The following is a 16,630-nucleotide window of genomic DNA, read 5'->3' as shown; positions in this document are numbered from 1 at the left end:
AAACCATCACAAAAAGATGCATTAACCAGCTCTTACTGGGGGATCCTGAGGCGTTCCCAGGCCAATGTGGAGATCTAATCTCTCCACCTGGTCCTGGGTCTTCCCCGAGGCCTCCTCCCAGCTGGACGTGCCTGGAACACCTCCCTAGGGAGGCGCCCAGGGTTCATCCTTACCAGATGATCCTGAACCACCTCAACTGGCTCCTTTCAACGCAAAGGATCAGCGGCTCTACTCCGAGTTCCTCACGGATGCTGAACTTCTCCCCCTCTCTCTAAGGGAGACTCCAGACCCCCTCCTGAGGAAACACATTTCACACGCTTGGACCTGGACCTGGTTCTTTGGGTCCTGACCCAGCTTTCATGACCACAGCTCTCTATGTCAATCAGAACTGGTGTAGAGACGTGATGGTCAGGGAGAGTCTTTGTGCCCCGGACCTTGACCTTCTCTCTGTTTAGCTTAGGCCCTTTTGTTTACCAAGGGAATTGACTCAGTTGTTTGTCACACTGGTAAATATTCACCCCAAAGCTAATATGGATAATGCTGTTGGGGCTATCACTCGCACAGGGCTACAGCTACAAGCTCTATCGCCAGACGCTCCTAGCTTCATTATGGGTGACTTTAATAACTGTAAACCAGGGAAACACCTGGGGAACTTTTACCAGTATGTGACGTGTGCCACTAGACTTACTAAGTGCCTGGATCTGTGTTATGGTTCCAGAAAAGGGGCTTATAAGTCCCTCCGGAGAGCTTCACTGGGTGCGTCAGACCACAACACTGTTTATTTGGTCCCGTCCTACAAACCGGTCCTGAAGAGACACAAACCGGAATGAAGATAAGTTCAGTTCAGTTCAGTTCAGTTTATTTTCAGACATTTCAGACAAAGACATTTCATGACAAACACAAAAAATAAATGTATAAGGTCTGAAAAAAGGGAACAGGCAGAAGCTAAAGCTGATAACGCCGACCCTTTAAAACACATAAACGTAGGTCGCTGCTACACACAGGTCAAAAAGAAAATGTCTAATAATGAATTTATTGCTGCTGTCAGCGAAACACAATCAACATATGTTTGAATCATGGTCCTCTTGAGCACAGTTTTAAAGTAAATTAATGTTCTGCAGTCTTTTAAATCTACGGCCGAATCATCCAAACATTCACTCCAACAACAGAAACATGTTTGCATTTGTTCTAACACTGGGCTTTTTTAGCACGTCTCGCCCTCTCAGCAGATCGGTACTTTCCCTTTCCTGGAACAGGTTCTGGATCAAAATGGGGAATTGATTATTCTTTATTTTAAACATAAATTGTGCCGTTCGAAAGTAAACTAAGTCCTTAAATTTCAAGGCTTTTTTTCGGATGAAAAGTGTATTTGTGTGTTCCCTTTATCCAACTTTATTTATAAGTGGCATTGCCCTTTTTTGGATCAAACTGACTGGTTTGGTGTTAGTTTAGTGTGTGTGTCCCCACACCTCCAGACCATAGGTCATGTAGATTAGTTCCGGTCTGGACGGAGGAGTGTGAAAGAACTTCTCTGGAGTCCTCAGTGTTTCTCAAATCATGTCTTTACTAAATACTGCATGCATACAGGAGAGACATCATACCAACAGCCGGGTCTCCAACCATCTCTGCCTGTCTTCAAGTCACTTCAACATTTATACAGTTACATCAAAGCTCCTTACAGACACAAGGACATCAAAGTAACCAAAAACACCCTACCCAATGTTTATGACCCCAGTGGATGTTATCAGTGTTTTACGACCACCCAATGTCACCATTTGCAAACCCCCTGTGACTCCTATCCACAACCCCCCCCAGCAGTCATTCACAGCTTGACTATTATGGGATTTACATCATAGATAAATAAAGAGTTACAAAAAAAAGTTAGGTCAATCTTTGGTTATTTCTCACAGGAGTCTATCGGACGTCTCCAGGATTGTTACGATTGCACGGACTGGGACTTGTTCAAAAAGTCGTGGATGAAATGACTGAGACCGTCTCTGATTATGTTACATTTTGTGAGGAGCTATGTATCCATAAAAAATCAATCTCCATTTTCCCTAACAATCAGCCATGGGTCTCAAAATCAGTCAAAAACGCTATCAACAAGAGAAACATCAGTGTTAATACAGGTGATATGGATTCATGTGAGGAGCTACAGAAGCAGGTCAGCAAATCAATAAAACTTGCCAAGCAGCAAAATAAGGACAGGGTGGAGAACCTGTTCAGCACTGGCAGCGCACGCCCTGCATGGGAGGGGTTGAATTCCTGGCTGGGGACGCAGCCTCATAAGACAAACATCTCCTTAGATATGAAGTCTGATTACCACCTGGCAAATGAACTAAATATGTATTCAAACCGTTTGAATGACCATGATTTTAGCCATGAACATTTTGAGTCAAGAAGATGTTTTAGTGTGATTAAAGAGCTTTAAAGTAAAAGTGCGTCGTTTCAAACATCAGTGCAAATGCAGTCAAAGCAGTAAAAGTGAAGCTTGAATCATTTTGGTCTGATTCATTCACGTCCTTCTGGATTCACAGTCACAACAAATCACTGATGAAATGATGTTTGTTTAAATGAGGCTTGAAACGCTCGTTTGGCTCCAGATGATGTTGTGAAATTGAATCGTCTTCTCACAAACGCTTCAAAGAAGACGATGGAATTATTATAGAAGAGGTGAAATCATTCAGAGCCGCTGTCAGTCGCCAAGAGTCAGAGAAATACGGAGCCGCCCCCAAAGACTGAGCTGCCAACAAGTGTTTTATAACTAAACACCGACGTGTTTTCAGACGTGGAGCGGGTTTGAACCGAGGCTTTGTTGTCAACGAGGAAACAAAGTGGCGCTCCTCTTCCTGGAGTGAACACAGCTTGATAACCCCTCCCTCCTCCTCCTGCTCTGAAACACAGCCAGCTCCACCCTGAACTCCACTTATTTCCTTGTTCCCTCCCCTTCAGATCTACACTTTGAAAATGGGTGGAACCAACATGGTGGTGACGTGCAGGAGCTGACAGGCCCCACTCACTGCACACACACATGTTGTTGAGATCAGAGCTCAGACTAGTTTCACTGCTGAGGAAGAGAAACTCACACAGGCGTTGGCACTGAGAGGTGAAATGGCGCAGAAAGGAGTTCAGCTGGACCGGGAAACCTTCTCTTGTTCCATCTGTCTGGATCTACTGAAGGACCCGGTGACTATTCCCTGTGGACACAGCTACTGCATGAACTGTATTAAAAGCTGCTGGGATGAAGAGGAGGGGAAGAAAACACACAGCTGCCCTCAGTGCAGGCAGAGCTTCACACCGAGGCCTGCCCTGCTGAAAAACACCATGTTAGCAGTTTTAGTGGAGGAACTCAAGAAGACTGGACTCCAAGCTGCTCCTGATGATCACTGCTATGCTGGACCTGAGGATGTGGGATGTGATGTCTGCACTGGGAGGAAACTGAAGGCCCTCAAGTCCTGTCTCTTCTGTCTGGTCTCTTATTGTGAGGAACACCTGCAGCCTCATTACAACGTAGCTGCTTTAAAGAAACACAAGCTGGTGGAGCCCTCCAAGAAGCTGCAGGAGAACATCTGCTCTCGTCACGATGAGGTGATGAAGCTGTTCTGCCGTACTGATCAGCAGTGTATCTGTCTTGTGTGCGTTATGGACGAACACAAAGGCCACGACACAGTCTCAGCTGCAGCAGAAAGGAGCCAGAGGCAGAGAGAGCTGGAGGGGAGTCGACTAAACATCCAGCAGAGGATCCAGGACAGAGAGAAAGATGTGAAGCTGCTTCAGCAGCAGGTGGAGGCCATCAACCGCTCTGCTGATAAAGCAGCGGAGGACAGCGAGAAGAGCTTCAGCGAGCTGATCCGTCTCATGGAGAAGAGACGCTCCGATGTGAAGCAGCAGGTCAGATCCCAGCAGGAAACTGAAGTGAGTCGAGTCAAAGAGCTTCAGGAGGAGCTGGAGCAGGAGATCACTGAGCTGAAGAGGAAAGACGCTGCGCTGGAACAACTCTCACACACAGAGGATCACAACCAGTTTCTCCACAGCTACACCTCACTGTCTCCACTCACTGAATCTACATCCAGCTTCAAGATCCGTCCTCTGAGATACTTTAAGGACGTGACGGCGGCTGTGTCAGAAGTCACAGAGAAACTACAGGACGTCCTAAGAGAGAAATGGACAAACGTCTCACTGACTGTGACTGAAGTGGATGTTTTACTGTCAGATCCACGAGCAGAGCCCAAGACCAGAGCTGACTTCTTAAGATACTCACGTGAAATCACACTGGATCCAAACACAGCAGAGAAACAACTGTTATTATCTGAGGGGAACAGAAAAGCAACATGGATGCTTGAAGAACAGTCTTATTCTGATCACACAGACAGATTCAGTTATTATCTTCCTCAGGTCCTGAGTAGAGAGAGTCTGACTGGACGTTGGTACTGGGAGGTGGAGTGGAGAGGAAGAGTTGATGTAGCAGTCGCATACAAGAATATGAGCAGAGCAGAGAGATTTGGAAACGATGACAAATCTTGGGTGTTAGAGTGTAACAACAACAGTTATAACTTTTATCACAACAAAGTCGAAACTCCCGTCTCAGGTCCTCGGTCCTCCAGAGTCGGAGTGTACCTGGATCACAGTGCAGGTGTTCTGTCCTTCTACAGCGTCTCTGAAACCATGACTCTCCTCCACAGAGTCCAGACCACATTCACTCAGCCTCTCTATGCTGGACTTTGTCTTTATTATGTAAACTCAGCTGCTGAGTTGTGTAAAGTCAAATAGTCAGAAGTAATTTAATAGTTAAATCCTCAAACTTATTTCGTCTCCACGTTTGTCGCTGAGAGCTGATTTTTCTTTCCACGTCTCGGCTGCACACAGATCAGCTGTCACTCACACGTTGTGGGCGGGACTTTGACGTCTTGTCATTAAGTTGTGGTGTAAATGTTTGAGTGTCTTTAGGTGGCGCTCCTTCCTGCGTGTGTTTAGCCACGGAGCCTATCACTGCTCATGGGGATGGAAAAGGAAACGTGTGTGTGCTCTAAATGTCTGATGAATATCTGATTCTATGGATGCATTTGTATGTTGTTGTTTCTTTGTTTGTCACACGTACGAATGAGGCTCTGGGATTGATCCTAAAGTGTAATAATCCAGATTATAATGAGGGAGGAAATCCTGATTCTTCTCTGTTCCACAGCTGAGATTCTGCTCAAACATGTTGATTGTGTGGATGAAGTGTTCCTGAAATCATTGAGTCATTTCACTTTACTGATGGGACGTGTGAACAAACTGAAGCTTTATCAAGAAATAAACGTCAACACACTCTTTTCTCCTCTTTGTTGTTTCAATAACATATAATCAGATAATGTTGGAATATAAACAGCTGCAAAAGAAACTAATGAAACATACTGTACAGTAATTATGCTCTTTCATTAGATATTTAATTAATAAATATAGACATCATTTAAAAATATGCCTATGAAATAAATAAATATGACTGCAAAATTAATCTTTAATTAAATAAATAAAATCCTGTTTAATTTCCCCTTTTATTCACTAATTATTTATTTTAATTATATTTTTAAATTATTTATTAATTCATTTATTTTAATAATGTAGCAGATTAAATTAGATGTTATTGTGCTAATTAATAAACATAATTGTTAAAGCTCATTAAACCAGATGTTCATGAATAAAGTGCTGAAATAAAAACATAAAAACAAAAAACAACGCCCAGGTTTAATGTTTTGCTATTTCATTAATATTTAATAATTAAATATAGATATAAATAATTTAAAAATATGCCTATGAAATAAATAAAGATAGTAAAAAGATGCAAAACCACCACAAAAAGATGCAAAATGACATAAAATAGATGCAAAACCACCACAAAAAGATGCAAAATGACTAAAAATAGATGCATAACCACAACAAAACAATGCAAAATGGCTAAAAATAGATGCAAAGCCACCACAAAAAGATGCAAAATGACCACAAAAAGAAGCAAAACCAGCACTTAAATATGCAAAATGACAAAAAATAGATGCAAAACCACCACAAAAAGATGCAAAATGACTAAAAATAGATGCAAAGCCACCACAAAAAGATGCAAAATGACCACAAAAAGAAGCAAAACCAGCACTTAAATATGCAAAATGACTAAAAATAGATGCATAACCACAACAAAACAATGCAAAATGGCTAAAAATAGATGCAAAACCACCACAAAAAGATGCAAAATGACTAAAAACAGATGCAAAACCACCACAAAAGATGCAAAATGACTGAAAATAGATGCAAAACCACCACAAAGATTCAAAATGACTAAAAATAGATTCAAAACCACCACAAAAAGATGCAAAATGACTAAAAATAGATGCAAAACCACCACAAAAAGATGCAAAATGACAAATAGTTGCAAAACCACCACAAGAAGATGCAAAATGACTAAAAATCGAGGCAAAACCACCATAAAAAGATGCAAAATGACTAAAAATAGATGCAAAACCAACACATAAAGATGCAAATGACTAAAAAAAGATGCAAAACCACAAAACGATGCAAAAGGACTAAAAAAAGATGCAACACCACAAAAAGATGCAAAATGACTAAAAATAGATGCAAAACCACCACAAAAAGATGCAAAATCACTAAAAATAGATGCAAAACAACCACAAAAAGATGCAAAATGATTAAAAATAGATGCAAAACCACCACAAAAAGATGCAAAATGACTAAAAATAGATGCAAAACCACCACAAAAAGATGCAAAATGATTAAAAACAGATGTCCAGACCACACAGAGTGCTGCACTTCATTCACTTCCCCAGTGAAGTGTTTGTCATAAACTCACTCTTAGTGACTCATTACAAACTCATGCTGCCTTCAGGTGCTCTGGAAAAGACGGTTCTTTCCTCTTGTGAGCTGGAAATGACCAGTGCGTTGTGTTCAAGTGCGTTTGTTGTGGTAGTGAAATGAAAGATGGCGGAGCCACAGATCCGGACCTGTTACTTGGGGAAAAGCATTTGAAACTAATTCATCAGCTGCAGCAAAAAGAGGATTGATCCAAACCAAAGCAGTAAATAATGTGCTGTATTTTTATAGATCATGAAGAGTCGACTTCTGAAAGGACCAAAGAGAAAGCTCATGTTTCTGTTTTAGCTGCAGGACCTTGTTCTACACTAATCTGCAGCACATCATCTTCCCTTCCAGCTCCAAAACAGCGCTGTTGTGATAAAGTAGACTCTTGCGTTGTGCTCCGCCATGTTGAAAAGGTCAAAGGTCATCTCTGCAACTGGTGTATCAAAGTCTTCTTTGACGAGCGTCCCAGTGGAAATGACCACATGAGGGGGTATTCATGTGCAATTTTCCCTTCAGCTTTTGGTATTTCACATGTTCCCATAGGACGTGAAGGCTCCAGTAGAGTCCAGCTTCAGGAAAAGATCTGGGTACGTCTTCTGTAGGTGCAACCGGCACCCAAAGATGATTGTTCATTTCTTGATTAACTCAAACTTTCAGTTTGATTAAGACTAGGCCCAAAGCCTGGTTGCCTTTGTCTCTGAAACAAAGGCCTGCCATGCCAAGGTGTGATTCTCCAAGGGACCCCCAAACTGTTCATTGGCTGGCTTTACCTCTGATGATGACATCATCAGGGCCTATATAAAGTGTAGCACACAACCTGCACTTCCTCTTCCTCCCGATCTTCCTCCCTCTTTCTTCCAGATCTCACACTCAACTCGACGCGCTCCTGCGGATCCAGGAGACCAGCTGCCCGCTGTCCCCTCGGCCCTGGACCTGGCCTATGGCGTAGGATCACCAACCGGTTATCCTCAACTCGACGCGCTCCTGCGGATCCAGGAGACCAGCTGCCTGCTGTCCCCTCGGCCCTGGACCTGGCCTATGGCGTAGGATCACCAACCGGTTATCCTCAACTCGACGCGCTCCTGCGGATCCAGGAGACCAGCTGCCTGCTGTCCCCTCGGCCCTGGACCTGGCCTAGGGCGTAGGATCACCAACCGGTTATCCTCAACTCGACGCGCTCCTGCGGATCCAGGAGACCAGCTGCCCGCTGTCCCCTCGGCCCTGGACCTGGCCTATGGCGTAGGATCACCAACCGGTTATCCTCAACTCGACGCGCTCCTGCGGATCCAGGAGACCAGCTGCCTGCTGTCCCCTCGGCCCTGGACCTGGCCTATGGCGTAGGATCACCAACCGGTTATCATCAACTCGACGCGCTCCTGCGGATCCCGGAGACCAGCTGCCCGCTGTCCCCTCGGCCCTGGACCTGGCCTATGGTGTAGGATCACCAACCGGTTATCCTCAACTCGACGCGCTCCTGCGGATCCAGGAGACCAGCTGCCCGCTGTCCCCTCGGCCCTGGACCTGGCCTATGGCGTAGGATCACCAACCGGTGATCCTCAACTCGACGCGCTCCTGCGGATCCAGGAGACCAGCTGCCTGCTGTCCCCTCGGCCCTGGACCTGGCCTATGGCGTAGGATCACCAACCGGTTATCCTCAACTGAGCACAGCAAAGAGCGATCAGTTTCCTCTTTTGCCTAAGAGCAACCACCAAGACAAGAACCTTTCTACCACGGAGCTTCCTTTCTTCAACCAGCCGTTGGCATCAAGCAACGCAAAACATCTCCCATCTCATGGACTGGTAACTAATCACCAACTGGGCGTTACTACGTGTTATAGGACTTTATGAACGGCTTGATACCATTGTAACTTTGTCAGAAGATCTGAGAACTGAGATTTCAAGCTGCTGGTGCTTTGTGTAACTTCAATGTTCACACCTTCTCTGCAGGGGTCCAAGCCCCCACCTCTTCTCTTTGTCACACACACACACACACACACACACACACACACACACACACACACACACACACACACACACACACACACACACACACACACACACACACACACACACACACACACACACACACACACACACACACACACACACACACACACACACACACACACACACACACACACACACACACACACACACACACGTCTGATTATTTAATGTTACACAAAGATGAATGAGCTTCTACTAAGAAAAGAACTTTTAAATCCTTTTAAACTAATTAAACTATTACATTTATCGGTGTTTAACCCTTAATTAGTAGTTTAATGTATTTTATGAGACTTTGATATTAGTTATCACTCCGTCTATGACGGTGGTGCCCCGAGGAACTCTGGTTTGACTAGAGTCGTTTTTATTATTATCTTTGATAATTATTGGTGATAACTAATATTTACTTGATTAACGGTAAATTTATTGAGAATACTCAGTCTCATAATCTGAACGTGAGTCACGGCCCTACATTTGATTGGTTCTCCGTGTGAAGTTTTAATAAATTAAAGTTATTAATTTTTATTAATTTTCTTTATCAAATATTTCATTTGATAGTCACACTATTGATCCAATTAAGCCTAAAGTGCCTACAGTCTTCTGTAGGAATGAAGTCGCCTCACTCGGCCTGACGCTTGACGCACGCGGTTACATAAGGACCTGTGGGCTGATCGTCTGGAGCGTTTCTCTTCACGCAGGTAATCTGAGCGCGTCACTCAGGAGATGTGCAGAGGACGAGAAGTGTTCAGGAAACATTCCTGTCATATTCCAGCCTGTCGAGCCTGAAACGCAGCATGCTTCAGGCGTGTCTGAAGGAAGGCTGAGAGCACGCCAGCTGCTGTTTGAACACATGGTTTCATTTGCTCTTCTTAGTGACAGGAAGTAGATATGAGTTGGTCCTGGGAAGCTGTGACATTACCTGTGACTTCAACCAATGAAACACACACATGCTGTACGTTCACAACCTTAAACCCACTTTTCTCCCTGAGGTCAGAAAGCCTGAAACACAAAACATGACGGGGAGAAAAGAGACGAGTGATAGATGAAAAATAGATGCAAAACCACCTCAAAAAGATACAAAATGACTAAAAATAGATGAAAAACCACCACAAAAAGATGCAAATGACTTAAAATAGATGCAAAACCACCACAAAAAGATGCAAATGACTTAAAATAGATGCAAAACCACCAAAGAAGATGATAAATGACTAAAAATAGATGAAAAACCACCTCAAAAAGATGCAAAAGGACTAAAAATAGATGCAAAACCACCTCAAAAAGATGCAAAATGACTAAAGACAGATGCAAAACCACCACAAGAAGATGAAAAATGACTCAAAATAGATGCAAAACCACCACAAGAAGATGCAAAATGACTAAAAAAATATGCAAAACCACCACAAAAAGATGCAAAACCACCACAAAAAGATGCAAAATGTCTAAAAATAGATGCAAAACCACCACAAGAAGATGCAAAATGACTAAAAATAGATGCAAAACCACCTCAAAAGATGCAAAATGACTAAAAATAGATGCAAAACCACCACAAAAAGATGCATTAACCAGCTCTAACTGGGGGATCCTGAGGCGTTCCCAGGCCAGTGTGGAGATCTAATCTCTCCACCTGGTCCTGGGTCTTCCTCGAGGCCTCCTCCCAGCTGGACGTGCCTGGAACACCTCCCTAGGGAGGCGCCCAGGGTTCTTCCTTACCAGATGATCCTGAACCACCTCAACTGGCTCCTTTCAACGCAAAGGAGCAGCGGCTCTACTCCGAGTTCCTCACGGATGCTGAACTTCTCCCCCTCTCTCTAAGGGAGACTCCAGACCCCCTCCTGAGGAAACACATTTCAGACGCTTGGACCTGGACCTGGTTCTTTGGGTCCTGACCCAGCTTTCATGACCACAGCTCTCTATGTCAATCAGAACCGGTGTAGAGACGTGATGGTCAGGGAGAGTCTTTGTGCCCCGGACCTTGAACTTCTCTCTGTTTAGCTTAGGCCCTTTTGTTTACCAAGGGAATTCACTCAGTTGTTTGTCACACTGGTAAATATTCACCCCAAAGCTAATATGGATAATGCTGTTGGGGCTATCACTCGCACAGGGCTACAGCTACAAGCTCTATCGCCAGACGCTCCTAGCTTCATTATGGGTGACTTTAATAACTGTAAACCAGGGAAACACCTGGGGAACTTTTACCAGTATGTGACGTGTGCGACTAGACTTACTAAGTGCCTGGATCTGTGTTATGGTTCCAGAAAAGGGGCTTATAAGTCCCTCCGGAGAGCTTCACTGGGTGCGTCAGACCACAACACTGTTTATTTGGTCCCGTCCTACAAACCGGTCCTGAAGAGACACAAACCGGAAAGAAGATTAGTTCAGTTCAGTTCAGTTCAGTTTATTTTCAGACATTTCAGACAAAGACATTTCATGACAAACACAAAAAATAAATGTATAAGGTCTGAAAAAAGGGAACAGGCAGAAGCTAAAGCTGATAACGCCGACCCTTTAAAACACATAAACGTAGGTCGCTGCTACACACAGGTCAAAAAGAAAATGTCTAATAATGAATTTATTGCTGCTGTCAGCGAAACACAATCAGCATATGTTTGAATCATGTTCCTCTTGAGCACAGTTTTAAAGTAAATTAATGTTCTGCAGTCTTTTAAATCTACGGCCAAATCATCCAAACATTCACTCCAACAACAGAAACACATGTTTGCGTTTGTTCTAACACTGGGCTTTTTTAGCACGTCTCGCCCTCTCAGCAGATCGGTACTTTCCCTTTCCTGGAACAGGTTCTGGATCAAAATGGGGAATTGATTATTCTTTATTTTAAACATAAATTGTGCCGTTCGAAAGTAAACTAAGTCCTTAAATTTCAAGGCTTTTTTCCGGATGAAAAGTGTATTTGTGTGTTCCCTGTATCCAGCTTTATTTATAAGTGGCATTGCCCTTTTTTGGATCAAACTGACTGGTTTGGTGTTAGTTAGACTTAGACTTAGACAAACTTTATTGTCATTCACACACATTTTCATGTATACAAACGAAATTCCGTTGCAAGGCTCCAGAAACCACCAAAAAATATACAATATAAAAAGTAAATATAAAATATAAAAGGAGGCAAGATATAGACATATCTACAACAAATAAAATATAAAATAAAATATAAAATAAAATAAAAAATAATATAGCATCTAAGTTGACAGAGTTGACAGCTGTTTGAAGTGAGTATTAGCAGCAGAATATCAAGTATAAATAATAAATAAACAGTGAACAGTGAATATAAACAGAGAGTAACAGAATGGAATGAGGTAGTGCATAGTGTCCAGTAAAGTGACGAGTGTGTGTGTGTGTGAGTGTGTGTGTGTGTGTGGGGGGGGGGGGGGGGTTATTTGGAGATTAAAAGTCTTATTGCGTGGGGGATGAAGCTGTTGTGGAGTCTGGATGTTCTGCTCTTGAAGCTGCTGAACCTCTTACCAGAGGGCAGCAGGGAGAACAGAACATGATGGGGGTGAGAGGGGTCCTTGATGATGGACTCTGCCCTGGTCAGGCAGCGTCTGCGTGCAGTCTCGTGGATAGCAGGAAGAGCTGTACAGATGATACCCTCCGCTGTTCTCACCACTCTTTCTACACGTTTCCAGTCTGAGGCGTTGCAGGCCCCAGACCAGACAGAGATGCAGCTGGTTAAAATGCTCTCTATTGTCCCTTTGTAGAAGGTGGTGAGAATGGGAGGGGGAAGGAATGCTCTTCTCATCCGACGCAGAAAGTGCAGACGCTGTGCTCTCTTCACGAGAGCAGAGGTGTGAAGGGACAAGGTCAAAGTGTCGGTGATCTGCACCCCCAGGTATCTGGTGCTACTGACCATACATAGTTTGGTACGTGTGTCCCCACACCTCCAGACCATAGGTCATGTAGATTAGATCCGGTCTGGATGGAGGAGTGTGAAAGAACTTCTCTGGAGTCCTCAGTTTTTCTCAAATCATGTCTTTACTAAATACTGCATGCATACAGGAGAGACATCATACCAACAGCCGGGTCTCCAACCATCTCTGCCTGTCTTCAAGTCACTTCAACATTTATACAGTTACATCAAAGCTCCTTACAGACACAAGGACATCAAAGTAACCAAAAACACCCTACCCAATGTTTATGACCCCAGTGGATGTTATCAGTGTTTTACGACCACTGAATGTCACCATTTGCAACCCCCCTGTGACTCCTATCCACAACCCCCCAGCAGTCATTCACAGCTTGACTATTATGGGATTTACATCATAGATAAATAAAGAGTTACAAAAAAAAGTTAGGTCAATCTTTGGTTATTTCTCACAGGAGTCTATCGGACGTCTCCAGGATTGTTACGATTGCACGGACTGGGACTTGTTCAAAAAGTCGTGGATGAAATGACTGAGACCGTCTCTGATTATGTTACATTTTGTGAGGAGCTATGTATCCATAAAAAATCAATCTCCATTTCCCCTAACAATCAGCCATGGGTCTCAAAATCAGTCAAAAACGCTATCAACAAGAGAAACATCAGTGTTAATACAGGTGATATGGATTCATGTGAGGAGCTACAGAAGCACGTCAGCAAATCAATAAAACTTGCCAAGCAGCAAAATAAGGACAGGGTGGAGAACCTGTTCAGCACTGGCAGCGCACGCCCTGCATGGGAGGGGTTGAATTCCTCGCTGGGGACGCAGCCTCATAAGACAAACATCTCCTTAGATATGAAGTCTGATTACCACCTGGCAAATGAACTAAATATGTATTCAAACCGTTTCAGTGACCATGATTTTAGCCAGGAACATTTTGAGTCAAGAAGATGTTTTAGTGTGATTAAAGAGCTTTAAAGTAAAAGTGCGTCGTTTCAAACATCAGTGCAAATGCAGTCAAAGCAGTAAAAGTGAAGCTTGAATCATTTTGGTCTGATTCATTCACGTCCTTCTGGATTCACAGTCGCAACAAATCACTGATGAAATGATGTTTGTTTGAATGAGGCTTGAAACGCTCGTTTGGCTCCAGATGATGTTGTGAAATTGAATCGTCTTCTCACAAACGCTTCAAAGAAGACGATTGAATTATTATAGAAGAGGTGAAATCATTCAGAGCCGCTGTCAGTCGGCAAGAGTCAGAGAAATACGGAGCCGCCCCCAAAGACTGAGCTGCCAACAAGTGTTTTATAACTAAACACAGACGTGTTTTCAGACGTGGAGCGGGTTTGAACCGAGGCTTTGTTGTCAACGAGGAAACAAAGTGGCGCTCCTCTTCCTGGAGTGAACACAGCTTGATAACCCCTCCCTCCTCCTCCTGCTCTGAAACACAGCCAGCTCCACTCTGAACTCCACTTATTTCCTTGTTCCCTCCCCTTCAGATCTACACTTTGAAAATGGGTGGAACCAACATGGTGGTGACGTGCAGGAGCTGACAGGCCCCACCCACTGCACACACACATGTTGTTGAGATCAGAGCTCAGACTAGTTTCACTTCTGAGGAAGAGAAACTCACACAGGCGTTGGCACTGAGAGGTGAAATGGCGCAGAAAGGAGTTCAGCTGGACCGGGAAACCTTCTCTTGTTCCATCTGTCTGGATCTACTGAAGGACCCGGTGACTACTTCCTGTGGACACAGCTACTGCATGAACTGTATTAAAAGCCACTGGGATGAAGAGGAGGGGAAGAAAACACACAGCTGCCCTCAGTGCAGGCAGAGCTTCACACCGAGGCCTGCCCTGCTGAAAAACACCATGTTAGCAGTTTTAGTGGAGGAACTGAAGAAGACTGGACTCCAAGCTGCTCCTGATGATCACTGCTATGCTGGACCTGAGGATGTGGGATGTGATTTCTGCACAGGGAGGAAACTGAAAGCCCTCAAGTCCTGTCTCGTCTGTCTGGTCTCTTATTGTGAGGAACACCTGCAGCCTCATTTTGACTCAGCCCCATTCAAGAAACACAAGCTGGTGGAGCCCTCCAAGAAGCTGCAGGAGAACATCTGCTCTCGTCACAATGAGGTGCTGAAGCTGTTCTGCCGTACTGATCAGAAGTGTATCTGTCTTGTGTGCGTTATGGACGAACACAAAGGCCACGACACAGTCTCAGCTGCAGCAGAAAGGAGCCAGAGGCAGAGAGAGCTGGAGGGCAGTCGACTAAACATCCAGCAGAGGATCCAGGATAGAGAGAAAGATGTGAAGCTGCTTCAGCAGGAGGTGGAGGCCATCAACCGCTCTGCTGATAGAGCAGCGGAGGACAGCGAGAAGAGCTTCAGCCAGCTGATCCGTCTCATGGAGAAAAGACGCTCCGATGTGAAGCAGCAGGTCAGATCCCAGCAGGAAACTGAAGTGAGTCGAGTCAAAGAGCTTCAGGAGGAGCTGGAGCAGGAGATCACTGAGCTGAAGAGGAAAGACGCTGAGCTGGAACAACTCTCACACACAGAGGATCACAACCAGTTTCTCCACAGCTACACCTCACTGTCTCCACTCACTGAATCTACATCCAGCTTCAAGATCCGTCCTCTGAGACACTTTGAGGACGTGACGGCGGCTGTGTCAGAAGTCACAGAGAAACTACAGGACGTCCTGAGAGAGAAATGGACAAACGTCTCACTGACTGGGACTGAAGTGGATGTTTTACTGTCAGATCCACGAGCAGAGCCCAAGACCAGAGCTGACTTCTTAAGATACTCACGTGAAATCACACTGGATCCAAACACAGCAGAGAAACATCTGTTATTATCTGAGGGGAACAGAAAAGCAACACGCATGAGTGAAGAACAGTCTTATTCTGATCACACAGACAGATTCATTGTTCTTCCTCAGGTCCTGAGTAGAGAGAGTCTGACTGGACGTTGGTACTGGGAGATGGAGTGGAGAGGAGCAGTTTCTGTAGCAGTCGCATACAAGAATATGAGCAGAACAGAGAGATTTGGATTCAATGACAAATCTTGGATGTTATATTGTTACAACAACAGTTATAACTTTCATCACAACAACGTCCGAACTCCCGTCTCAGGTCCTCGGTCCTCCAGAGTCGGAGTGTACCTGGATCACAGTGCAGGTGTTCTGTCCTTCTACAGCGTCTCTGAAACCATGACTCTCCTCCACAGAGTCCAGACCACATTCACTCAGCCTCTCTATGCTGGACTTCGTCTTTATTATGGAAACTGTGTTGAGTTGTGTAAAGTCAAATAGTCAGAAGTCATTTAATGGTTAAATCCTCAAACTTATTTCGTCTCCACGTTTGTCGCTGAGAGCTGATTTTTCTTTCCACGTCTCGGCTGCACACAGATCAGATGTCACTCACACGTTGTGGGCGGGACTTTGACGTCTTGTCATTAAGTTGTGGTGTAAATGTTTGAGTGTCTTTAGGTGGCGCTCCTTCCTGCGTGTGTTTAGCCACGGAGCCTATCACTGCTCATGGGGATGGAAAAGGAAACGTGTGTGTGCTCTAAATGTCTGATGAATATCTGATTCTATGGATGCATTTGTATGTTGTTGTTTCTTTGTTTGTCACACGTACGAATGAGGCTCTGGGATTGATGCTAAAGTGTAATAATCCAGATTATAATGAGGGAGGAAATCCTGATTCTTCTCTGTTCCACAGCTGAGATTCTGCTCAAACATGTTGATTGTGTGGATGAAGTGTTCCTGAAATCATTGAGTCATTTCACTTTACTGATGGGACGTGTGAACAAACTGAAGCTTTATCAAGAAATAAACGTCAACACACTCTTTTCTCCTCTTTGTTGTTTCAATAACATATAATCAGATAATGTTGGAATATAAA

General features: G+C 44.2%; 1 protein-coding gene across 1 annotated transcript; it reads left to right on the top strand.

Annotated features, from left to right (window-relative positions):
• Window positions 1-3,111: 3,111 nt before the first annotated feature.
• LOC310952240 (uncharacterized protein) lies at window positions 3,112-16,035 on the top strand (the record flags this gene model as incomplete). The annotated part of the gene is given in 4 exon segments (XM_083920798.1): window positions 3,112-4,756; window positions 6,875-6,937; window positions 14,271-14,363; window positions 14,366-16,035. Coding segments are annotated over 4 exon segments (3,471 nt in total).
• Window positions 16,036-16,630: the final 595 nt, after the last annotated feature.

The sequence above is a fragment of the Echiichthys vipera genome (genome assembly GCF_963691815.1).
Source record: "Echiichthys vipera genome assembly, chromosome: 1".
NCBI lineage: Eukaryota > Metazoa > Chordata > Actinopteri > Perciformes > Trachinidae > Echiichthys > Echiichthys vipera.
The sequence above is the reverse complement of the archived record's forward strand: the minus strand, read 5'-3'. Positions and strand labels throughout refer to the sequence as shown.